Raw genomic sequence first — 27,006 nt, 5'->3', positions numbered from 1 at the left:
CATTGATAGAGGCTGTGGACAGCTGCGGTCCCACACCAATGCTTATGGCATCTCACCACTCACTCCCTTTTGATCAGGATCCATTCATTCCTACTCTCTATTCACAGTTCGTGAATCAATCCTAATTTGATGTCTGTATACCATCTCTAATTCCAGGTGCTCTTTATTTTACAAACTTTTGTCTGACCTTTCCCAAAAGAACAAAAGAAGCGCAAGTATTCCACATGTAATTTTATTTATTTTTAGTTGCAACTCAAAAAAAAACCCTCCAGCAGATTTGAAAAGTATGAACTTAGCTTTCAAAATCCATGGCACCCTGCTACCACTTGCTTATCAATAATGTCTTTTTTTTTAAACTTTATTTAAGATTTTATAACATGAATAACATATAGGATTACATTAAAAAAAATTAAGAATAAAATAATAAAATTACAATACAGTATCAGTAATCTAAATAAACTATACCCTCCCCAATAATTATTACACATTAATAACCCAACTCAAATTAGTCCAAACCCCCCCCTTTCCCCCCCAAAATAAAGAGTGAAGAATTAATAAAGTTAATAATATATGAGAAAAAAACCCACTTAAAAAAAAACAAAAACATAATCGATTAAAATACTAACAAAAAGAAAAGTAATTAATACTAAGATATCACACTTAAAAAACATATTTAAATCAAACTTAAATGCATATATTTAACAAACGGAGTTAAGATGAAACATATATTTAACTCAAACTTAATATAAAAAATTAGTAAAGTTAGTAACATTATCTATCAAAAATTCTTAAACAATAATCAATTCTTAAAAAAATTGTAGCATGAAAAAAAAGATGAAAAAAAACTTTCTCTATAGAGATAAACCTTCACCAAATATCAACTAACTTCACATCTATCATCATATTAGTCACATAAACCAACATCTTAAAACAAAATTCAAACCTCATTAAGCATTGTACAATTCAATTTTAGTACTCTTCCACCATTTTTCCCTTTTACTCTTAAATAGTTATCCAATAAAAGCTCCAATACCACATTTAAATATCCCCAATCATTACGTTAAAATTCAGATATCCAAATAATAAAAACACATCTACAACGAAATCTATATCTTCAACAAATGGAGCATAAACCACAAACAAAATTCAAGCCTCATTAAAAATTGCACAATTCAATTTATAACTTTCACCATTATTCCCTTTGTTCTATAACTAAAATAGCAAAATAATATACACCAGAATTACCACTCCTTTCACCTTAAAGTTAAAGAAAAAATATTTAAAAAACTTATCCATGCCATTCACATTTAAATTTCAGATATTCCTTATCTACTGAATAAACTTTACAAAATAAACCACATCAACTTTTAGTTTTTTAAACAATCAAATACTTTCTTATGCTTTTTTTTATATTTAAACAAAAAAAAACCCCTTCACTCTTTAATCTAATAATACAAAAAAAGGAAAAAAAAAAACGGGTAAGAGGTTAAAAATACCCCCTCCCGTCTAAACCGCACAATGTGGTAACTCCCAAAAAAAAATGGGTGTGAGATAACTCACACGTTGCAGATGACTTTCAGGAAATAGTGCCCATCCAGTTCTCTCCCCCAACTCTCACTTCATCTTAAACTAACATCATCATTATTTAATATCCCTTTTTCTAAAAAAAAATTAGAAAAAAAAGGACAACTCTTCTTTTAATCAGCTCCAACTGCCGAGTCACCATTACAACCATTCCTTCTTGGAGCACGGCTCTTTTCTTCCATCTCTTGTCTCCTTAGAGATCGCAGTGGACTATGTCTCTGTTGAAACTGAGTAATTGGCGGCTCTTGAGCAAATGCAATAGCTTCCTTTGGAGGATCAAAGAACTTTGGTTGGCAACCATCTTGGAAAACCTTCAAAACAGCTGGATATCTAAAGGTTGCCTTGTAACCTTTCTTCCACAACAACTCTTTAGCAGGATTGAATTCCCGTCGTTGGAACATAACTTCTTGACTCAAATCCGCATAGAAGAAAACTCGATTATTTTGAATCATCAAGGGTGATTTTCTCTGTTGTGTATTTCTAATAGCCACTTGTAAAATTATTTCTCTGTCATAATAATTCAAGCAACGAACCAAAACAGGTCTTGGACTTTGACCTGAAATAGGTCTTCTATGCAAGGCTCTGTGAGCACGTTCCAGTATTATACCTTCCGGAAAATGTTCTTGACCCAGCACCTGCGGAATCCATTCATTAAAAAATTTTCTTGGGTCTGGTCCCTCCATACCTTCCAGCAAACCAATAATCTTTATATTGTTCCGTCTGGATTGGTTTTCCAAATAATCAATCTTTTTCACCAAATTTTTATTTTGAGTTTGTAAGTCTTCGACCATTTTGGTCACATCAAAAACTTGATCCCGTATTTCATCTATATCTTCTTTACACAAATTAAATTTATCTCTCACTTCAAGCTTAAAAGCTCCAAACTCAGCCATCTGTTGAGAATGTATTTTCACCAGAGTATTAAACCTAGTACCAAGTTCAGTCATAATCTTGGATAATCCCTGCATTGTATAAGATAATTTAGATTCAAGATTCACAAAAATCTTTTCAATTAGAAGAGATTTTGGCTCAACAGATTCCTGCTTCTTCTGCATAACCAAAGGATCTTCTGTTCCTTCCTTCATTCTGGTTGCCTTCCTTGTAATATGACTGCGTGTGGAAACCCCAGCCACAGCCTCTCCAGCAATGACTGGAGGACGCTGGCCGGGGTTTTCCCCAGTCCATAATGTATTAAGTTCTCCCAGTACATCAAGTTGTATAGGTTCTTCTATCTCGAAAGATGCAGTTTGCAGCGCCACCTCTACAGTTGACAAATGCCTTTGAGTAACTCTTTGTTCTAAAGGCTGTTTGGTGCCCTCTTTAGGGGGCTCTACCGATGTAACATAGAGCTCTACATCCGAACACTGTACCTCTCTCCTCGGATCCATTTCACGCTGAGTCCCGGTGTCTTTCCTGCAGGTAGGCTCCAAAACTTGAACTTTTGGAAAATGTAGTTTTTTTGATGATCTGTTGTCGTTTTTTTTGGCTCTTTTCCACCAATTGTACCATCATAAGTTAAATTAACAGCACTGAAATTATCTAAACTTTTAAAGAATTTTAACGGGCATTTCTAGACAAAACAATAAGATAGAGTCAGGAGATGACTGGAAGGCACGTCTGATCCTTACGCCATCTTGCCACGCCCCCCGCTTATCAATAATGTCTAATATTATTCCTGGTCCTGATGTCAGTCCATTTTCTCTTGAGCAAACACAGAAAGTAGAGTGACATGGTTAGAGTAGTGGTTGGCGTCTCGCTGCTACTGCACCAGCGACCGGGATCTGGGTTCAAACTCTGCCCTGTCTGTAAGGAGCTTTGTACTTTCTCCCCGCGTCTGCGTGGGTTTTCCCCGGGGGCTCTGGTTTCCTTTCGCCATTCAAAACGTCCCGTTGTAGGCCAGTTAGGTGTAATTGGGCGGCATGGGCTTGTGGGCCAAAAAGGTCTGTAACTGTGCTGTATGTCTAAATTAAATTTTTAAAATATGCTGGAAAAATTTAGCAACTCAGGCAGCATCTGGGAATCAGTTAACGATTGTTCTCCATGATGTTACGGCTGTTGTTTTATTGCTTCTCCTTTTCACCTATTTCTTCTGTCAGTTGCGCATTCTGCAATTTTCAATTCCCAACCTTTTGCTATCAGACCTCATAATAACTTCATATTCTCCCACGATGCCAACTTGTCTGTTCGTTATGAATGTTGAATACATAATAAGCCTTCAGTTAAGCTTTTTTAACCATTTTCCCTGATCTAAGAAGAGGTACAGCTTTATTGTCTGTCTGCTCCGTTCATTCCTGACATATCAGGTTATCATTTTCCCTTTTGCAATGCAGTACCAGGACCTTGTTGTTATTCTTCCTCAAATTCCCATCGCCTTCCAACTATTTTGTTTAAACACCTTCTTCCTTATTAATTTGCTCAGAAATTTATCACCGGCCTCCTTCCCCTCCCCAGATTCTGAACCTGGGAAGTGTGCCACAAAATATTTCTGCATGCTTGGGAATGGAAAAAAATTAAGCCTCAGAAATATTTCTGAAAAGTTCTTGCAGGAGATATGAGAGTATTCATTGCCCATTCCAAATTTCCATGGAACACAAGGCCTTGTATCCAATTCAGAATCAACTCTGCCGCCTGCTTGGTTCACATGGAGGCCAGAGTTCAAGGTTTCCTACCGAAATGATCAACAGCAAAAATCTACTGGGTTACTGCTTGCCTTTCTGCGGTGTGTTAGGTCTGCTTTGTTCATGAATGAGTGAGACAAACACCAGGCTGAGTCGAAATCAGGGTTCTTTGTTCTTTATTACCGGATTGTAACACTTGCGACCAACCATGTTAGTCGGAGAATGCATTCTGCCGTTATCAGCAAAATGGTGATTTTTTATACCCTTGGATATGTGCTTAGAACATCATCATATCATTACTTGTCCAATGACTAAAACTGTTGCTATCCTTTCCCTGCTAGCTTCCTGCCTCTCAATCCATCAATGTCTCTCTTATCTTGTAAGTACAAGGATGCATTCACATCTTGTTACAGCCCTGTACATTCCCATCTCATGATGTTTTACCTAACAGGAGTACAAGGACACCTCCCCTTCTTGTTACTGCCCTGTACAGGGTAACTCCCTACACATTCCCATCTCATGATGTTTTACCTTACAGGTGCGAGTTTTGTATTTCCTTTGACGTTCTTGCCTACAATAATGGGGCTTTTGTGCATCTCTCAGTTTCTTTGAGACGTGGTCATGAAAAGTGCTGCCATATCCTGTTCCTCTCAATGGGCCCAGCTCTGACCGTCGTGTCTTTCTCTCTTTACCCAGGCATACTGCGTGGCTGATTCCAGGAACCAAAACTACTCCCTGATAGTAATGAAAAGCATGGACTGTGTAAGTAACTCAATGAACACCTTGGATTAACAAGATCCAATCAGTCCACCAATGCAATGGATTCACTATCAGAGTAGATCGCTATGAATCAGATGTCATTGCAAAAAAAAACTCCCCAGTAGCAGAAGCCAAAGTCATCAGAGATAAGAAATGTACTCTGGTTAAACCATCGAAACCAAGGTGGGGGTGGGGAGGGTAAGATCTAATCCGTGTCAGGCGTAAATTTGTAAAGAGTTTTTGCAGAGTTATTGGGGGAAATAAAGGAACAAATGGTTTATAGAATGATGGGCAGAATGAGTTTGTTCCCGTGAACTTTCAAACCTCATTTCACTTGGTACTTGGCAACAGTTCTGAATTTTAACCAATTGTAATTTTGTAACCAAAGGGAATCTTTTGCTAAATGTGGTTAGTGGAGATGACAGCCAGGCTGTGAATGACTTGAAATCGAGGCAGACGGTAGCAGATGTTCATGGCTCGCTATTGATCTTCACTGTGCAGTTCACATTGACATCATATAGATTGCACATAGAGGATTCCAGGTTAACATCTAGGAACCTCGCTGTCTTTAACCAATGGTTGTCTAGGCCGACCGGAAAGAGAAAACTGTGATTGGGAAGAAAATGTAATAGTTTCTGATTATATTCTTTTTATTATTATTATCTCTGTTAATGGGGAGCTGCAGGAGGAGAGGACTCTGGATGGTTAATCATGATAAATAATGATAAACAAGAAAATCTGCAGATGCTAGGGTCTTGTGCAGGATACAGAAGTGCATTCAATGATTGGATCTGAGCCCTTCTTCAGGAGAATGTTAATCGGTGTACGTTTGTGGAGCAGACTTCTCTTACAGTAAAGATTAAGATTCAATTTATTTTCATATAATAAGTGTCATTTTACACAAAATTGCCCTTTGTCTGCACTAAGGCAGACAGATTTGCCATCTGCAGAAATTGCTTGAAGCACCTCTTACAGTCAGAGAAAGAGAATCAAAAGAGAGATCTCCCAGAGTCACCAAGTGTCCCTGGAATCGCCTCTTGCCACACAGGTGGCCAGTCCAAACCACTGGCAACCCAAGCTCTTGATCTGAACCACCAACATGCTTAGGAACCCTTCAGCGCCCTTGGCACCTTCTCGCTTCTCCATTCTGATACCCGGTACCCCTTTAGACAGTCTCCAGCAGACACAGCCTCTGTTGGTTCATCATCTTGAGTCACCAACAGCCCACCACCTGGGAGGGTCCTTCAGCTACAGCCAAAAGAGAGAGATGTATATTGACATTAGTCACTCTGGTTTAAGAGGCTGGTTGCAGGGAATGGACGGATATGTGTGATGCGAGATGCAGAGCTGTAGTTGGATGTGGATGTTATGTCTGACAGGCACATGGGCTGAAGAGCCCTTTCCTGTGCTGTACAGTTTTGCATTCTGAACGGTAGGCAGGAGTGAATGCAGTCTTACTGTACGGTGCTTGAGGTTCTGCAAATACTCTGCCACCAGCAGACCAATTTACAATAAACAATAGTCTCATGCACGGCCAGACAGACCATCCATAAATTGGAGGAACACCCCCTCATCTTCTGACTGGGCACCCTCCAACCGGATGGCATTCTATTGACTTCTCTGGTGTTTGTTTAAAAACCCCCCCCCCTCCCCCCGCTATCTCTTCATTCCATCTCCTTTCGCACAAACGATAAATTCTTCCCTCCTCCAATTAACACCTTTTGTTGGTCTGGATTCCTCCCCCATTGAGATTTCCTGCTTCTGGCTTACACTGGCTCAGGCCCGAAACGTGGCCATGTACCTTTGTCTTCTACGGACACTGAAAGGACTGGCTGAGTTTCTCCAGCGTTTTGGTGTGTGTGTGTTTTTTTTTTACTACAATCACACCGGCTGCAGACATTTGTGTTTCACTACAATAAAGCAGCTCCAATCTACGAGGGTGGCTTTGGGGTGGGGTCAAAGATTACCAGGAGTGGAATTTTGAGCCACCTTGGTGCATGATCCTGGTGGAGCAGCTGCAGTCTGTCAGCAGTCGCAGAATGCTCCACTGTCATAGCTGTAGATCCAGCAAGTTCCACAGCTGACCTTTCAGCTGTAGGGTCAGTCCAATGCCAATTAAGTGAATGGGACAATGCAAATATGATCCTGATAAATGAACCTAACACGCTGCATATTAGCAGCTAAAGTGCTTCTGTATAGTGTCTAGTAACAAGGTAAACTTTAAATAGTGTAGTTAGAAAAGTGTCAGTCTCTAAATTGAATGATTTACCTACATCCATATAGAGAATTTTGCAGTTTTTGCATTTAATCAAAAACCCACGGGCTTGTCCTGGACAGCTGTGTTTCTAATTGTCACATCTCCTCCTCCTCCGAAAAATACTTTACTACAATTATTTTACTTCAGCCCAACTTTTCCTTGCTGACCAAGTTATCAACCCACGCCAGTCTCATTTGCCTGCATCCCTCCCCTTATACCTGTCTAAATGCCTTTTAAACTGCTTGGCAGAGCAAGCTGGACAAGCTTGGTGGCCTATCCCAGCTCCTGTTTCTTGTGTTTCACGCTGTACCCACCATCACCACTGCCTATGTTAGCTTGATTCACATGCCCACCACCCTCAGTGGGGGGGGGGAGGTGCCCTTTTAAATCTTTCCTCTTGATCTACCAGGATCATTATCTGAAGAGGACGCACAAAATCACTGCGGACCCCTTCCACCCCACACGCAGCATCTTTCAGCTGCTCCCGTCAGCGAAGAGATACAGGAGGATCAGATCCAGCACCACCAGGCTGAGGAACAGATTCTTCCCATAGGCAGTGAGAATGCTGAATGACCAAAGGAACTGCTCACACTCACCCTCTGAGATTCTCATCCTCAAGAAACAAAATTTATTTATTTATTAGGTATATATGAATACTTGTCCTGCATATGTATTGTTTGACTGTATGTGTGTTATGTCGGATTGTGTGTCTGCATGTTTTGCACCAAGGACCGGAGAATGTTGTTTCATTGGGTTGTACCTGTGTAATCAGATGATAATAAACTCGGCTGCAGAATAACACCTTCTGCTGAAGGAACTCAGCAGGTCAAGCTGTTCATGGATTTCAGCTTGAAAGGTTGATCATTCTTTTTCTCCCCCGAGTTCCTCCTGCAGATTGAATTTAGATTCCAGTCATCTGCAGCCCACAGATGTTTAGATAGAAATAAATGGGGTGAAGTCAATGCAAATAGGGTACATAGAAACTGAGTTCTTATTAGCTGGAACAGTGCAAAAATATTAGACCAAAAAATGTACTTGAACTTACCCTTTAAGGGGAAAATGATGTCAGGGTCAGATTGCTCCCTAGATGATCATGAACCTGAAAAAAGATTAGTCTCCTTGGGTTTGACTGAGTCACAAAACAATGGTGAAACCTATAGTACCCACCACCCACAGGGACTGTATACGTATACCTAGTAACTAAATGAGTGTTAAACCTACAATACCCACTAACCACAGGGATGGTATACCAAGTAATTAAATGAGGGTTAAACTACGGTACCCACCACCAAGTATCCAATGAGTACATACACATGAACCTGGTTGCCGGTGTCCCTGTGACTCGAGATCTGGGATGGGACCATTGCCTGGAGCTCAGCAATGGTCTCGAGAGCAGCAAAAGGGGAGGGTGATGGGGGAAGAGAAAGAGAGAGAGTCTTTTTTAATGTAGGGCCTGTCCGCGTGGCCTGTGAGGGCCAATCGTATCAACCTCATTTAACCATTGATTGCCACCTGGAGGACCAATCATACATCAGCCTCATAGTGGGTAAATCTAATACTGATTGGCAGGCAAGGTCACTTCTGATCTCTTGCCTGATGGAGAGGTCACGTGACCATCCCTAGACAAAACAGAAGCCAAGCATTGCACAACTACCAAGGATGGATGGATTTGCCTTGGAATAGGTACAACATAGATACACCAGATTACCTCCTGGAGAATTGTAGTGGATTGTCCGAGAAGGTGACTGACCATTTCCTCAATATTCTCAGAAGGATTAGTGGAATACATTCCACTCAATAGATTTCAGATATATCGTCAGAATACATACATGAAATCACACACAATCCTGAGATTCTTTCTGCGGGCATGGCAAAATTACTACTTATTGGTAATGCAAAAAACTATACACATGCAAACAAATGTAAACAACTGTGCAATATGTAGAAGAACCGACTCGAGAGGAGGCACTATTGGATCTCCTATTAGGGAACAAGATAGGTTAGGTGACAGAGGTTTGTGTTGGGGATCAGTTTGGGTCTAGTGATCACAATACTATTAGTTTTAGGCTAGTAATGGAAAAGAATGGAGGTGGGCCAAAGGTTGAAATTCTTGATTGGAAGAAAGCAAATTTGGAGGGTGTGGATTGGGATGTTATTTTCAGGGAAGAATGTAGCTGATAAATGGAGGATATTCAAAGGAGAAGTTCTGAGAGGGCAGAGTTGGTATGTCTCCATGAGGATAAAAGGAAAGGTTAGAAACTTGTAGGGACCCTTGGTTTTCAAAAGATATTGGGAACTTGGTTTGGAGGAAGAGGGTTGTGAACAACAAGTATAAACAGCAAGGAAGGGATGAACTGCTTGAAAAAGATAAGGAGTGTAAAACAAAATCTTAAGGAGGAAATTAGAAAGGCTAAAAGGAGATATGAAGCTGCTTTGGCAGACAAAGTAAAAATTAATCCAGAGGGTTTCTATAGGTACATTAAAAGTAAAAGAATAGTGAGGGATAAAATTGGACCCCTTGAATATGATGGGGGGGGGGGGGGGGGGTAGGCTCTGTGAGAGAGCAGAGGAGATGGGTGAAATTTTAAAATTTTTTTTCTTCAGTATTCACTAAGGAAAAGAATATTGAGCCAGGTGAAGTGAAGAAATATGGTATGGAACTCATGGATAATATAAGAATTAATGAGGGGGTAGTGTGGATAAATCTCCAGGTCCTGACAAAATATTCCCTAGGACCCTGTGGGAAGTTAGTGAACAAATAGTGGAGGCAATGACAGAAATATTTAAAGTGTCACTGGCCACAGAAGAAGTGCCAGAGGATTGGAGTGTGGCTCATGTTGTTCCACTGTTCAAAAAAAAAATCCAAAAGTTAACCTGGTAATTATAGACCTGGACGTCTGATGTCAGTGATGGGTAAATTAATGGGAAAGACAGGGATTGATTCTGACAGATAGAGTTTTTTGAGGAGATAACTAAAAAGATTGATGAGGGGAAGGCAGTAGATGTTGTCTATTTGGACTTTAGTAAGGCTTTTGATAAGGTTCCCCATAAGATGTTAGCAAGGAAGGTGGAAGCATTAGGTAATGCTCCCTAATGTTGGCCTTCATCGCTAGAGGAATTGAATTCAGGAGTAGGGAGGTAATGTTGCAACTGTATAAGGTACTGGTGAGACCGCACCTGGAGTACTGTGTCCAGTTCTGGTCTCCATATTTGAGGAAGGATATACTGGCTTTGGAGACGGTCCAGAGGAGGTTTACTAGGTTGATCCCTGGGATGAAGGGGTTGACTTTTGATGAAAGATTAAATCGTCTAGGATTGTATTCGCTCGAGTTCAGAAGAATGAGAGGAGATCTTATAGAAACATATAGGGTATGGATAGGATAGATGTAGGAAGATGTTTTGAGCTGGCCGGGGAAACTAAAACGAGAGGACACGGTCTCAAGATTCGGGGGAGTAGATTTAGGACAGAGATGAGGAAAAATAGTTTTTCCCAGAGAGTAGTGAATGTTTGGAATTCTCTATCCAGGGAAGTGGTTGAGGCTGCCTCATTAAACATATTTAAAATTCGGTTAGATAAATTTTTACATGATAGAGGAATTAGGGGATATGGGGAGAAAGCAGGTAGGTGGAGTTAGGTCATAAATTAGATCAGCCATGCTCGTATTGAATGGTGGAGCAGGCTCGATGGGCCATTTTTGGCCTACTCCTGTTCCTACTTCCTATGTTCCTATATATTAATGATGTAGTAGTGAAATTGATTTAACAATGGTTGGATGGGAGATGCCAGAGAGTAGTGGTGGAAAATTGTTTGTTGAATTGGAGGCCGGTGTCGAGTGGATCTGTACCGAGACCACTGCTGTTTGTCATATATATTAATGATCTAGATGATAGGGTAGCAAATTAGATTAGTAAATTTGCAGATGATACAAAGGGTGGTGTTGAGGAAGATTGTCAAAATTTACAGGGTGATATAGGACAGTTAGAAAAGTGGGCTGAAAGATGGCAGATGGAGTTTGGTAGGACTAATCAAAATATGACATACATGTTAAATGGTGGACAATCGAGGAGGGCATTGGAACAAAGGGAATTAGGAGTCATGGTACATAATTCCCTGAAAGTTAAATCACATGTGGATAGGGTGGTGAAGAAGGCATTTAGTATGTTGGCTTTCATAAATCAGAGTATAGAATACAGGAGTTGGGATGTTATGTTAAAATTGTATAAGGCATTGGTGAGGCCAACTTTGGAATATTGTGTGTAGTTTTTGTCACCGAATTACAGGAAGGATATAAACAGTATCGAGAGAGTGTAGAGGAGGTTTACGAGAATGTTGCTAGAGTTTAAGTTACAGGGAAAGGTTGAACAGGCTGGGAGTTTATTCCCTGGAGCGTAGAAGGTTGAGGGGTAGATAGAGATATTCAAAATTATAAGGGGAACAGATAGAGTCAATGTGGATAGGCTTTGTCCACTAAGAGTGGAGGGGAAATTCAAACAAGAGGCCTGGATTGGGAGTAAAAGGGGAAAAAGTTTAAGGGAAACCTAAGGGGGCATTTCTTCATGCAGAACTTTGTGGGGGTGTGGAATGAACTTCCAGCAGTGGTGATAGAAGCGAGATCGATGTTAATATTCAAGATAGGTATATGGACGGGAGAGGTGTGGAGGGTTAGGGGCCAATACAGGTCAGTTGGACTAGGTGAGAGATGTTTGTCACAGACTGGTAGGGCCAAACTGGCCTATTTCTGTCCTGTAAATGGTTATATGGTTAATGCAGAGATGAGAAAAATAAAATCCGTGCAAAGCCCCTGAATGAGTTTGTTGTCGAGGAGTCTGATGGTGGAGGGGTAGCAACTGTTCCTGAACCTGGTGATGCAAGTCTTGTGGCACCGATACCTCTTTTCTGATGGCAGCAGCAAGAACAGAGCATATGCTGAGTGGTGTGGATCCTTGACGATTGCTGCTGCTCTCCGATGGCAGTGTCTCCCATAGACATTCCCGATGGTTGCTTGTGACGTCCTGGGCTGTGTCCATACCTTTTTCAGGGCTTTACGCTAAGGGATAAATTCCAAGCAGAAGCGAGGGCAAGGGAGTCAGTGTTTTCAGACTGAGCTGAGGAGCAGTTACTTGATCACAGTGTTGTAATCCTGTCCTTGTGGGCTGAGCATGCTCACGTGGTAACTGAGTGATCACTTTTTGGGTGGTAAGGGGATCAAGGTTCATGGTGATCGGGCAGTTGGAAAAGACACAGGAGCAGTGAGGCAGGATTCTTGTGGATTACAGTGTTCTGCTGCTTCTGTTCCTTTGCAGGAGTTCGTAGAGATTGCTTATTTACGACTAATGCAAGTTCAGATTGCACCAGGAGATAGAGAATTTAAAATTGAATGGCAACTTTTCACAATCAGCCTTGCTCTGCTAAAACTATTAACTCCAATCCATCACGTTTTTTTACTTCGGCAGTTACCATTTCCAGGAGTTGGTAGAACCCAGGCTGCATAGTCCTGGTGAAGACGTTGGGTAGCAACTGCATGTTCTCCGCCTCCCCTTGACATTTACATCAGGGCTTCTGGTTGAGTGCAACACAAAAGTCACACATACCATCAGCCAGACACTAACCTTGCCATGGCAACATGCAAGAAGGTTCTCAATGGGAATCTCACACGCCATGACCAAATGTGGCAGCTCTAACACGAGGAAGCCCATTGTGTCTGGATCGGTTACATCTCCAGCTCCAAATGATCAGTTTTTAATTTTCAAGTTTTTTCTGATAACACTTTGGTGAAGTGTCTTTGGAAATTTTGATTCAATTAAGTCATCAAAAGCAATCGCTATTCTTGCTTATTTTAACCATCAACTGTGCCAAACAGCACTATAAATTTATCCTGCATAGATCCCAATCCTTATTGCTGTGAAGAATCAACTGACTCTATAGAGCAGAAGCCCTTGCACATCCCCCAGAATTAATTAGATTACAGAGGTTTACATCAACCAGATGTGAATACCTTCGGGTAATTTGTCTGGATCGGGATAATTGTATATAGTCCAGGCTTTGCTTCATTCACCATTTTGACAGGCCTTCTGTATCTTCTGCCTTGTGCAACCTGTCACCAAGCACTTTAACTGGCACTTGTCAGCTTCCCCCGCAACCTTTTTCCAGGCAGAGGTAAATGTGACCATCAATCAGATGTCGAATTAGTTACGTCATACACAGTTGATTTGTTTTCTGAGATAATGCCTTAGCATGAAGCAGCAAGAGAGTTTTTTTTGTAATGTTACCAGCAGTTCTTCTCATCCTGAACCCCCACCCCACACACACACACCCACCTTTCCCTCCACCTTCTTTCCCAGAACACAGCTACCCTGTTATAGCATCAGCAACTTGGGTTCAAAACCACTGCTGTTTGCCAGGAGTTGCCCTGTATCTGTGTGGGTTTCCTCCCACATTCCAAAGACGTGGGTTTACGAGGTTACTTTGTCCCATGTGTGTATTTCGATGGCATGGGCTCGTGGGCCAGAAGGGCCTGTTACCGTGCTGTATATCCAAATTAAAAATTAACTGAGCATGCACACCTAACATTACAGCTGGGAGGTTGCTCTTTGGAAAAGAAGAACAACAACTGAACCTTGGATTCAGTTAGCATGCATCATTAATATTCCCATAATGCGCCAGTACTCACTACCTGGCGTAAGAGGTTGCATTTTGCTCTACAGAATGGAGATATCTCCTAGTGTTGAGGAAATGTTAATGGGTGACTCAAGGTGAGGAACCCATGCAGGCTGTGGTCCACTCACTGTCAAAGGACTCGCATCAGGCTGCAAACTGCCATAGACTGGCTGAAGAGGTAGCAGGTATTGGAACCAAGATGCGAGAGGGTGCCAATGGCTTCCCACCTCATTTCACGTGACCTTCTGCAACCCCATTCCCACCAGGTTCCAGACGAAGAGGCCACATGACCCTCTACAATTTGTTAAATTGGAGGGTACGGTCAAAGTCACCAGAGGTAAATGCATGCTAGGTGCCAGTCTGGTATAGTATTCAGCTCAGTGTGAAAAGGAGAATTTCTCCTGTGAATGTTTACAGCCTCAGAATTCTTCCACCAGAAGAATACTGTGAAACATTATTTATTGTGTAAATGGTTCTGACTGGACCTCCCAAATAATCTCAGTGCGTAGGAAAAAAACCTTGTTGTTGTTCGTCCTTCGTAGTCAAAGATGACCATGGCTTCAAAGTCAAATAGAAGATTGGTGGCTGTGGGTCCAGAGGTGACTGGTGAGGTCAATCCTTTGAAGTCATGACTTGCACTTGACTTGGATTAAAGTGAGGGAGAGTTGCGCAGGTCTTCAGCCTTATCCTCTCGCCCCGGCCTATTTGGACCCAGTGGCGAGGCATAGTCAAGACAGGTAATGATGCATTGGATGGCCAGCAGTGTTCTTTGTGTGTCTCACCGTGCCCTCTTAGCGCTCCATGACGCATTTCTGAGAATCGCCTTTCTGCCCTTTGAACTAGTGATGGTTTCTTCCGCACAGTCCGCCGAATCCAGGCTTCGTGCGCTAGTTAGAAGTCCCTAAGTGTTGTGGGTCCACAGCAGTTCTTGCGTCGTGCTTGCAAGCCTCCCCACCCGTTGTTGGGCATCCTCATCCGCCTTTGCAGCCATTGGGAGATGTCTCCTCTTCCGCCTGCTCTGCCATTGGGGGGAGAAAAACCAACAGCCCCCAGACTGGATAACGTTTTGAAGGGTGTTTTCTAAAATTCTGCTGCATTTTGTGTGAAGAAGCATCTCCTGCCATCAAACTCTTGACAGCATTTCCTTTCAGTTTCTTGGGAAAATATTGCCACAGATAACTAATGAAGCTCACGCATTACTTGCCCAATCACAAAGTAAGGTAGAGGCTGTGCATAATGCAGTCAGGATTATCTATGGTGAATTTGTAATCTGGAGCTTCCAGGCAACCTTAACAATGAGAAAGGATGGAGAGACACAGGCCAAGTCAATAGTGGGCTGCTTTATCCAATTCCTTGCATCACTAGTGGCACATTGACCCAATTTTATAACCAGTGGTTGGAGGGATGGATTGGAATGCTCTTGTCACAGTTGAATTGAAAGTTGGACAGTTTAGCCCAGCTTCACCACCATGAGATGTACACCTCAAAGGGAGAAAGGAAAGGGGAGCACTTGGTGAACAGGCAATTAAAAATGGTGGCAGGAGTGCAGAATCTGTGCAACAAACCCCATCTAGCCAAGCACCCTCTTCCCCACCAGTGTCTTGCCAAACTTGCACTGGACTTGTCAGCGATCCCAAACTCTCAGGAGTGGAAGGAAGCCAGCCTCCATCCGGAGAGGCCAAATGGAAATGGTGTCTGTTGAAGGAGAGGCAGAGGAGACGACCACGTGGATGGTGACCATGTCGGTAGACCAGTGACGTTGAAGAACATACAGGTGAGCTGTTGGTGACTCGAGGTGAGGAACCCATGCAGGCTGTGGGCGACTTGCGGTCTAAGGACTCACATCAGGCTGCAGACCGCTGGAGACTGGTCGAGGAGGAAGCAGGTATCGGAACTGAGTTGCGAGAGAGTGCTGAGGGTATGCGTCTGGAGCACAGGTTGTCGATAGTTTGGACTGAAGGCTGTGTGAGTGCTGGAGGTGAATCCATTGGCATTCAGTGACTCTGGGGAGTGCGAGTTGGGGAGTGGGGAGACAAAACTCTGTGTTGCTTCTCTTTCAAGGCTGTCAGGGGTAAGGAGCATCGGGCAATTTCTGCTTGTAGCCAATTTCTTTCTGCCTTATAGTAGACAAAAGGAAATTTTGTGTAATATCACATTTTCTGTTTTATTACACGTCGATAAAATAATCTTGAAATTTCATGCCAAGGCTTGAAATCCACCATTTAGGCCTTGTATAAAATATCTCAGGATTACCCAGTTTGCAGTCAAGGAAAAGGTTACTATATTTACTTGGAAAATGTACAGTGAAAGAACTGTGTGACTTAATTAAGTTCCAGATAGCGTGTCAGTCTCTTGCTAACACTCTCTTAGGGCATTGTCTGATTACAGCATGGCTGGATTTTACTCTGTTCTCAGTTCATTGCAGGACGTTTGTCTTGGATTTTTGTCACTGTGGGAAAGAAGCGCTCTCCATTTCTGAATGTGTAAATTAAATATTTTTACGCTTATTTTTCCATATTAAGTTACCAGCTACACTTAATCACATCCATGTATTCATGAGTTCCAGGCAAGAACCTGAGGTCATTGTTTGGAACCAAGACCAGTTGGAAGTCATCACTCCAGCTTTTGTAGTTTTTTTTGACAGATTAGGGGTTAATTACATTTTGTGGGAGGTTGTACTGAAACATTCCTTGATCAGCATTTACAGGAATGCAGAAATTTTAAAAGCTGCGATAACGTTCCCGGGATTATACAAGGCTGCATCAAATTTCTGCTTCAGTCGTCATACATGATCATTCTAGCCTCGTAATTTATTTGTGAATTTTACCAGCCTTACAAAACCTGTAATATTTACTGTTATTTGAAATGTAGTCAGTGATTTAACTTGTTGAACATTATTGTGTAAATGTTTCGGATTTGAGCCCTTCATCAAGGTATGTAGCGAGTACATGGTCATGAAGCTTGATAGCAGCATGGATTACAGATGAGAGAACCCTAAATAACTCCCTTCAGAGAGCAAAGGAGAACTTCTTCAGGGTAGGCAAACCTGGAAGAGAATTCACAGTTTTGCAGTAGAACATAAAAGTCTCCAGACACCGTGGTTGAAGTAAAAACACAACGCTGGAGAAACTCAGCAGCTCAACGTTTTAGGCTTGAGCCCTTTGAAACGGTACCTTCATCTTACCTTGAAGCGTTCAAGCCTGAAAAGTTGGTTAGGTATCTTTATCTTTGCTATATGAAGTACAGTTTGATCTGCTGAGTTTCTCCAGCATGGTGTTTTTACATTTATCCTTGTCCATGTCCAAGCCCTTGGACTGTAGACATTGAAGCCTTGCTCATTTGGAGTCTTCATAAATATTGTGAGGATACCTGCCTGCGTTACCCGGTTCTATCAGTGCATTCCAGACTCCTGATGGGTGGAAACAAAATTCTTTCTGTAAACCTCTTCGACCTTTAAGTCCTCTGGTCTCAGACACTTGTCTCCTTCATGATTGTACTTTCATGAGATCTAAAATATCCTGTTCTATTATTGCACTTTTCCCCGTCTAATCGTCAGTTTGCACTCAGTCACAGGATGGGTGGGTCACTGACAGGCTGTGATTTATTGCCCATCCCATGAAATGATGTGGACAGAGGAGAAATTAATTATGAAATCAGTAGTGGAGTGTCAGAGTAAATTTCCCCAACAGAGAAAGTGTCTCTGGCCGTTACTTCATTGAAATGATCAACAGATAGACCCAGAAAGAGTAGGTGAACTCACCTTTTAATATACTGGGTGTGGTGTAAATCTACTCTCTTGCTTTTTTTAAACTGTGGAAATATTTTTGGCTCAGTCACATTCTTAAAGGACAGAGAAAGGTAGGGGAGGAAGAGACGGGTATGGGAGGAAACCCCCTTGGGGTGGAGGTGGTGAAAGGTGAGAGAGAAATGTGAGAAAATAAACCGGTAAAATGGTGGCACCAGATAGAGGATGATTACCTAAAATTGGAGAATGTAGTGTTCGTGCTGATAGGTTTAAGGCTGTCCAAGAGGAATATGATATGCTGCTCCTCAAGTTCCTGTTCAGCCTCACCCTGGCAAAGGACGAGGCTGAGGGCAGACAGGTTTGTGTGGGAATGGTGAGGGGAATTAAAATGGCCAACAACCAGGAGTTTGAGCTTTGACTGAGTTCCTCCAGATGAGTCCTTCCTTGTTCACTCAAGATTCCAACACTTGCGGTTTTCAAGAGATTTCAGGTGAACCTGCTTTTGGTGCTTCACCCACCAGCAGATTGTATTTGGATATAAATGCACCTTTCCTTTTAAGAGAAGAGGAGATAGAAGTTGGGGGTCAGCAACATTACACCCAGGAACCCCTGCAAAAGGTAGTGGCCTCAGCCCAGGTCATCACAGACAAAACCCTCCCCACCAATGAGAACATCTACAGGGAACGCTGCTGTCAGAGAGCAGCAGCAATCATCAAGGATCCACACCACCCAGCACACGCTCTGTCCTCGCTGCTGCTATCAGGTATCGGTGCCACAAAATTTGCACCACCAGGTTCAGGAACAGGTGCTCCCCCTCCACCATCAGACTCCTCAACAACAAACTCAATCAGGAACTCATTTAAGGACTCTTTTGCACTTTATTGATTGCACTGTTTGTTTACATTTCTTTGTTCAGCACTTTTTTTTGCATTACCAGTAAGTGGTCATTTCTGCCTCACCTGCAGGAAAAAGAATCTCAGGGTTGTATGGGGTTCTCTCTGCAGCATGCATTCCAAACTGCAGTACTCACACTTACTGACATGGCAAGATGCCGCCATCCCGTCAGCTACTGGTTTGAGTTTAAATTATTTAAACTCATGGAAAACTTGTTTTTATTCACAACAAAAACTGGATTTACACTCTTTACGGTGTTAGTATTTTCCCAAGGTATTTTACAGGAGGGTGGTCAAACAATGTTTGATACCACACCATGTGTTTGTAATGGTGACTGAAAGCGTTAGCTGAAAGAATTAGGTTTTAAGGAGAGAGGTAGAGAATTTTTCCCAGTGAGAGCGCATGATGGAATGGAGTGTTTGTAAACACCAATTTCATTCCCATTTCAGTTCACGGGATTTATCCTTGGCTTTTTTTATTTTGTCTCATTGATCGGTGTTTGGGAAGGATGGTTACTCCCAGAGGAAATGGAACACTCACCTGATCCCTCTCCCAGCTCCCTGGCAACAGAGTCAGTGTTCCTGAGACAGGAGTGAAGATTCTGCTGTGCAACACCATCTGAAAATGATCCTTCCTCTTCCAAGCTCAACCCAGCTGCAATACAATCATGTCCTATATAACATCACACACACCACCCCCCCACCCCCAACAATTATTACCTTCTTGCACTGAACAGTGGTAAATCCAGTCCAGCTTCTTCTGTTCAGTGATCACTTGACGGGAATACCTCAGAGAGCTGCCAGAGAGAGATAAGGAGTCAGTGTTGACTGATGAAGCACTCACAAGCCAGCTTGCTGGTGATAAGTAGTAACAACGGAGGGCTCATAACCCTCTTGAAAAGAGATGCCCCCGTCTGTCATTTCTTGACAAAGAATTGGGATGCACAGGGATGGATCTTGCTCAAGGCATCAGTGAGTACAATGAGGGATATCACCTTTCATTATCACAGCTGTCATCCCAAAGCTATTTTGTTTCAGAGACATGTTCTTAACATCAGAACTTTCAAAGGGAGTTCTCTTTAAGCAGAACCACCATCGGAGAGAAATAAATAACAGCAGGTCAGTACAGCTTCACGTTGAGACTCCATATTCTACAAGTCTGGTGTTCATAGTGGAATAAACCCTTCCAAAAGCTGGGTGTGGCCTTGCTCAGCTCCTAGCTGAGAGGGTTCACCAAGATGATTCCAGGAATGAAAGGCTTACCACAGAGATCATACGACAGCTCTTGTTCTGTATTCATTGGATTTTAGGAGAATCTCATTGAAACACATCAAATATTGAAAGGTATAGACAGATTAAATGTAGACAGGTTGTTTTCCATGGTGGGACAATCTAGGACAAGAGGGCATAACTTCAGGGTGTCCGCTTAGAACAGAAATGTGTAGAGGGTGGTAAATCTGTGGAATTTGTTGTCACAGGTAGCTGTGGAGGCTAGGTCTCTGGGTGTATTTAAGACAGAGATTGAGAGGTTCTTGATTAGCCAGGGCACCAAAGAATATGTGGAGAAGGCCGGGCAGTGGGACTGAGTGGGAAAATGGATCAGCTCATGATTGAATGGCGGGGCAGACTCTATGGGCTGAATGGCCTATTTCTGCTCGTGGTCTAGCTCAGCTGTGGCTTGGTACCTGCACTCTTCCCCCGAGATGGAAGGCTCTGGGTTCAAGTCCCACTCGGGAAACTTGAAGATGAGAAACATTAGTGCACTGCCCAATTGCACCCACTTCTTTTCCAGAAGGGGGGGGGGGGGGGGGCGGAGAAACAGGACCCTGCAGAAATAGGACCAGGAGTTAAACCTTTATCCTATCTTTCAAATGTGGAACCCTGTTCCAACTTTGTCTCCATGTGCCTAAACAGCAATATCCAAGCCCTTCTATAAGATCATATTTACATAAAGAATTCCATTCGATCATCATTCTCTGTAGGAAGAAAAGTCTCCCCTTCTTAGTTTTAAATTCTTACCCCTTTATCCTAAGGCCATAGCCCCTAGTGTTGGATTCCTTCCTGCATCTACTTAGCCTATCCAAAACCCTATCGACCCAGAGTACCATTTTGAAGGAGGTTATGCCCTGGTCAATGTTTATTCCTCAATCAACATTCTTTTTTAGATTTATTGTCAGAGTACATACATGACATCGCATACAGCCCTGAGATTCTTTTTTCCTGTGGCTAGGCAGAATTACCACCTATTGGTAGTGCAATAAAAACTGTACACAGGCTATAGATGTAGGCAAATAAAGAAATGTAAACACATAATGCATGTAAACAAACTGCAATAGAGAGAATTTTTTTAAAAAATCAATAAAGTGCATGAGTAGAAGTCCTTAAATGAGTCCCTAATTGAGTTTATTGTTGAGAAGTCTGATGGTGGAGGGGGAGCAGCTGTTCTTGTAGCTGATGCTGAGAGTCTTGACACCTAGACCTCTTTCCTGATTGCAGCGTGTGCTGGGTGGTGTGGATCCTTGATCGCTGCTCTCAGCCCTGATGGCAGTGTTCAGGAGTTTGCTTTCTTCTTATTTTGGAAGTAATTGTCAAATTACTGGAGGGGTCACGTTCAAGTTGACAAGATCAGGCAAAGGGAATAAGCACTGAAGTTGTTAAAATAGAATAATAATCCATGGAAGCAGAAGCTGGGTCAGTCCACGAGGGAGAAAGCTGGGGATGAGATGCAGCAAAAATGTACAAAAGTTTAAAATTGGCGCCCTCTAGTGGGTACATTTGCAACCAGCAAATACGCTTATCTTGCATCTAATAATCTCCATAGGTGGTGGATACCAGGAGTTTTACTGTACAAGTATTGCTGTTATGCAGGCTGTAACCCCAAAAGTGGGGGGGGGGGGGGGGTCAGATTCAATTATAATTTTCAGAGATTCTGGTAAAGATTAATTTGGAGATTAATGGGGGAGAGTGGGCCATAAAGATTGATTTAGCAACTTTTGCAGTAAACTGCCATCATCCAGTGTGGCCAAAAAGTTGAAATTCTTCACCCTGAGAGAGTACAGACTTTTGACAATCAGTATATTCCATGACAGGTCATAATGCCATGGGAGATTTGCCACTGAACATTGAACCTTTTGCTTAGAGAGGGCGGCAGGGTCAGCGCAACACCTTTGCAATGACAGTGATTGGGACAAGTCTGGGGTTCAAATCCCACGCTGACTGTAAGGAATTTGTTCATTCTCCCTGTGTCTGCATGGGTTTTCTCAAAGGTTTTGGTTTCCTCCCACCATTCAAAATGTACCAGGATGTAGGTTAATGGGGTGTAAATTGGGCGGCACGTACTCATGGTCCAAAATGCCCCGTTACCGTGCTGTTTATATTTAGTTGCGCATGTGGAGCTTGCAAGCAGAAGGCGAACAACCTGGATACGGTAACCTGAGTAGAAGACAAGGCAAGTACAGGAAAGAGATTTGCAAGAAGTGAGATGAGAAGTTTTGTACAGAGCATAATCTTTGGCAATGATCAGAGAGGCTGAATGGTTCATTTTTCTGTAATTTGACCGTGAAAAATTCTACAATGTTTACCACACACCCATGCAATGAGAATGAACTTTGCTGACAATGGCTGGAAATGAGGGGTTCTGCCAGAAGCCGGTGATCGTGAGGAATATGAGAAGGAAACCTTTACAACATGGCTATGTAGCACCAAGAATGATTCCATTTATTTCTTCGTCAACTTTGTGAGCCTAATGTTGATGAGAGTAGAGCAGCAGATGTTGTCTATATGGATTTCAGTAAAAGTTCCACATGGAAGATTGGTAAGGAAGGTTCAGGCGTTAGGTATTAATTTTGAGATAGTCAAATGGGTTCAACCCCGCTAGGAGGTAGATGCCAGAGAGTCATGGTGGATAACTGTCTGTCAGGATGGAGGCCAGTAACAAGCGGTGTGCCTCAGGGGTCTGTATTGGGTCCCTTGCTGTTTGTCATTTACATTAATGATCTGGATGATGGAGTGATAAAATGGATTAGTAAATATGTGGATGATACAAAAATAGGTGGCGTTGTGGATAGTGAAGAAGAGTTTCAGAGATTGCAAAAGGATTTGAACTGCTTAGAAGAGTGGGCTGAGAAATGGCAGATGGAGTTTAATGCAGAAAAGTGTGAAGTGCTTCATGTTGGAAATAATCAAAACAGGGAATGTGCAGTAAACGGGAGGGCATTGAAGAATGCAGAAGAACAAAGATCTAGGAATAACGGTTCATCATTCTTTGAAGGTGGAGTCTCATGTAGATAGAGTGATGAAGAAGGCTTTTGGTATGCTGTCCTTTAAAATTATGAGGGGGATGGATAGAGTAGATTTGAATAGGCTCTTTCCCTTGAAGGTAAGTGAGATTCAAACAGGAGGTCACGAGTTGAGAGTTAGGGGGCAAAAGTTTAGAAGTAACAGGAGAGGGAACTTCTTCACTCAGGAGGCCCTTTCAGATGGACCCTCCGCCTTCCGGCCAGTGGCATTCGACTCGCCTTTCAGGTGGCAGCCATAAATGGCTGCTTTGCAGCATTGCCTGGTCCACCTGAAAGGGCCTATTCATGTCCAGAGGCCTTGTAGCACCTCTGGATCTGATGCAGGTGGGGGGACTGATGCCACAGCGCCACCCATCATAAATATGAGGCATAGCAATAGCCGTCTTCCTTATCCGCAATAGCCGTCTTCCTTATCCACAATCCCCCACGCAGGTAGAACTGCTCTGTATTTCCCACATTGCTATGCACATTGCTATTTCCCACGTTGCTATGCTACATTTTGAGCCGCGGAGAGCAGCCTTGATGCAGGAGCAGCCTGCACTGGACATTCCCCCGATTTCCCTCCCCCCACCCCACTGTCTGCCCTGCCATTCCCCGCCGAACTCCCATCCCCAGTGGGGCAGTGTCTGTCAAGTAGCAGGGCGGAGGGCTGTCAGGCAGTGGGGAGTTGGGTCGCCGGCTGATAGAGTCATCATCCCACCCCCAGGCAGCCGCTATAAGCGGCCACACATTTAGATGCGTTAGCGGAGCCTGGCACTCTGCTGGTTGTCTCCGAGGCGATTCTGCTGCATTCAGGTGAGTATGTCTTCAGCCACAAGGGGGTAGATAATATGTGGCTTTGGACTGGGATATTTAGGTCGCCTGAAAAGGGCTTTCGAGAATGGTGTCTGAGTGGAATGACCTTCCAGAAGAGGTGGTTGCTGCAAAGTCAATTTTGTCATTTAAGGAAAAATTGGATAGATATATGGATGGGATGGGATTGGAGGGTTATGGGCAAAGTGTAGGTAGGAGGGACTAGAGGGGCCGAGATGGCTTGTCTCCGTATTGTAATTGTTACATGGTTAATGTCCTATCCTGTGGTTCAATAATTCCAGGAAACCTTTGCGAGCAGCATAGGAAAGTATCTGGCCAAAAAGGTGTGTTCAGAGTTGGCCAAGAACGCAGACCTCCAATTGTTTGATAAGTGTGAGGTCCAGTACAGCCCGGTAAAAGACGAGCAGAACAAGATGACCATCGACGTCGCATTCAAAGGTTAGAGCTGGCTATGCAGCAATTTTCACTCCTAAAATGGACCCCACTTCATTCAACTCCCCACCCAAATCCCTCTGTAGGTTAAGTGTGTAAATGAAGATCTTAAGGGTTTATTTAGAGGGACAATTGAATATAGATTATCTTTATATGCAGATGATCTTTTACTTCTTGTGTCTAGCCCAGAGACTTCTATTCCAAAGACATTGTTGTTACTTACACATTTTAGTAAGTTTGCCAGCTAGAAACTTAATTTACATGAGTGAATTGTTACCATTAAAGGGCTTGCTTACTTAATACTCTAATTTCCCCTTAAAGACAGTGAAGGAACAATTTAGATATCGAGGTATCATGATAACTAAGAACATTAAAAACCTCTCTAAAGAAAAATTTGTACCTTTATTTAATCACTTTCTCTGACTGTGAATGGTCCCTATTAATTCAGTCAAAATGAATATCTTACCAAAATTTTTATGATACATTTGGAATCATTTGTTATGTCAAATATATATGTCAAGGGAAGAAAGCTCGATTAAATAAAATTTATCTTCAGAATATAAGAAATGATGGAGGTTTGTCATTACCCAATTTTAGATTCTATTATTGGGCAATAAATAAGAAATATTTTATTGTTGTTAAAATTTGATTAAAATAGATGACAGCCCCAACTGGGTTGAAATGGAGTTGAAATCCTTTAAAAAAAACACTTCTATGTGGGCAGTTTTTGGCTCATCCTTGACCTTTTTCTATTCCAAAATTAAAGAAGGATTTAATAATGAAACAGAGACTAAGAATTTAGGTTCAATTCAGGAATTGTTTTAGATTCTTGGCATTTTTGTCCACTCGTCCGATTGTGTCTCATCATCTTTTCCAGCCCTCCATTTTAGATATAGGTTATAAAGAATGGAATCGGCCAGGGATTAAAAGCTTTAAATATCTTTTTATTCAACAAAATTTTGCATCTTTTCAACCATTGATGATGGAATTTAATTTGCCCAATAGACTTCTTTTGGTATTATCAAGTTGGGCATTTTATCTGATCTAAACTTGCAGAATTTCCATGTCTTTCTGATCTGAATTTTATAAATGAACTTATTGAACTACATTTGTACATAAAGGTATAAAAAATTTTTAAAATATTGAATATTAAATCTGCTTTCTTAATTAGAATCAAATCTGAATGGGAAAATAATAATTTATCCTTCTCATAGGAAGATTGGTTCGCAATCCTAGGCCTTATGACTAATTCTTCAGTTTGATTCAATTTAAAGTGGTACAGAGGGTACACTTTTCTAAAGTTAAATTGTCTCAAATTTATCCTGATATCAATCTATTCTGTGATAACTAACATTTTTGAAGCCTCTTTGATACACGTTTTGGTCATGTCCCAAGTTAGGAAAATGTTGGACAGATTTTTTTAAAAAACCTTTTCAGATATCTTCAGGATTAACCTTGAACCCTGTCCGTTAATAGCAATATTTAGTTTCTCCAAGGATAACAATATAAATTTAAAGACAAATTTTAGCATTTTCTACATTGCTGGCCAGAAAAGAAATCCTGTTGAAATGGAAAAATGATTTTTCACCAACCCACTTGCAATGGTTACAGAATACCATGCCCTTTTTGAGTCTAGGGAAAGTTAGGCAGAATGTCAGGAAACTTAAGGTCACAATTTGAATGATTAAGGTATGTGGATGCGGTAGATTGGTATGCGTTGCTGGGCCTCTGGAGGTCGTGGTTTGATTCCAAAGCTGCTAATAAATATTAATTCAACCTTGTTTAATAGGAGGGGTTCGAGCAACTTGGGTTTTTTTTCAGGGCAATAAATACTTACGGGTTGATTGTGAGTTCATGTTCTATCATTAATGTACAACATGATAAACTATATTAATATATATTGTATTTGGTTCTTTAGGAGCCTGTTATGGATATGCTCTCGATTAAACGCAATAAAAATATTTTAAAAATGAAAAGGAGCATCAGAAAGATCCCCATCCTTTTAGACGACAGCATGGACATGGCTTGTCAAGTTTCTGGTGAAAAGAGTCAGCTCTGATGATCCTCAGTGAAGGCAAACCATGGGATTTTGTAGTTTCCCAGCCTCTTGTCGCACAGCACCAGGAAATAAATAGGTTGGGAGCTTCAAATGGAAGGCAGTAGAGAGGCCAGAGTAGAGACCTGAGGCTTACAACAAACACAACTGCTCATAGTGGCCAGATTCTCTGAATGTGCCATTTAAAACCACAAGGTATAGAGTGGAAGTAGGCCATTCAGCTCCATCATGAGCTGATCCATCCTCCCACTCCCCATAACCCTTGATACCCATCAATCTCTACCTTAAATACGCCTACTGACTTGTACAGGTCACATAATATATATGAATTTTTTTTTAACTTTGTCTGCTGTAAGAGCACCCCTCTATGTCAATCAGCCCAAACTTTCATTTCATTTTCACAGTTACTGATGCTTGGATGAATAATATTCTGGAGAAGGTGAAGAAAGAATCTGAAGATTTGAAAAAGGTAATTTTCAAAATTTTAAATTTTATTTACAACACAGTAGAAGCCGATTCCAGCCGTACAAACTCGTGCTGCCAAATTACACCCAAATTAACCTACAACCTTTTACGTCTTGGAGGGAGGGAAGAAATTGGTGCACCCAGAGGAAACCCACAAAGACACGGCAAAAACGTACAAACTCCTTACAGACAGTGTCGGATTCGAAACCTGGTCACTAGCGTGACAATGGTGTTGTCAAACCCTAGTTGTATATTTTGGCTCATTGCAGATCAGGCAAAAGGGTGTCACACCAGGGAGTTAAGAGGTTTCACTTGAAGAGTCTCTCCAGCCCACCAAGTCTGTACTGATTACACCAATTCATTGTTTTTATTCCCATCAACTATCCCAGATTCTACCACTCACTTGCATATTAGAAGCAACTATCAGT

At 42.0% G+C, this 27,006-nt stretch overlaps 1 protein-coding gene and 1 long non-coding RNA gene across 6 annotated transcripts in view; one reads left to right on the top strand and one right to left on the bottom strand.

Annotated features, from left to right (window-relative positions):
• podxl (podocalyxin-like) overlaps positions 1 to 27,006 on the top strand; it is a 230,836-nt gene that overhangs the window by 188,567 nt on the left and 15,263 nt on the right. For all 5 annotated transcript variants that reach the window (XM_069910129.1, XM_069910128.1, XM_069910130.1 and 2 more), the window contains 3 exons: positions 4,899 to 4,964; positions 23,907 to 24,063; positions 26,518 to 26,582. In XM_069910129.1, the coding sequence (XP_069766230.1) occupies positions 4,899 to 4,964; positions 23,907 to 24,063; positions 26,518 to 26,582 (288 nt within the window). The remainder of the gene's footprint in view (positions 1 to 4,898; positions 4,965 to 23,906; positions 24,064 to 26,517; positions 26,583 to 27,006) is intronic.
• The window catches only part of LOC138749066 (uncharacterized), a 33,049-nt gene continuing 11,900 nt past the window's right edge, over positions 5,858 to 27,006 (bottom strand). The window contains exons 3-6 of the long non-coding RNA XR_011348386.1: positions 19,235 to 19,311; positions 8,264 to 8,317; positions 7,979 to 8,106; positions 5,858 to 6,209 (exon numbers count right to left, since the gene is read on the bottom strand). This is a non-coding gene — a long non-coding RNA (uncharacterized lncRNA). The remainder of the gene's footprint in view (positions 6,210 to 7,978; positions 8,107 to 8,263; positions 8,318 to 19,234; positions 19,312 to 27,006) is intronic.

Source organism: Narcine bancroftii, chromosome 13, assembly GCF_036971445.1.
Source record: "Narcine bancroftii isolate sNarBan1 chromosome 13, sNarBan1.hap1, whole genome shotgun sequence".
Taxonomy (NCBI): Eukaryota; Metazoa; Chordata; class Chondrichthyes; order Torpediniformes; family Narcinidae; genus Narcine; species Narcine bancroftii.
Note: the sequence above shows the minus strand (reverse complement) of the source record. Positions and strands in the feature narration are given on the sequence as shown.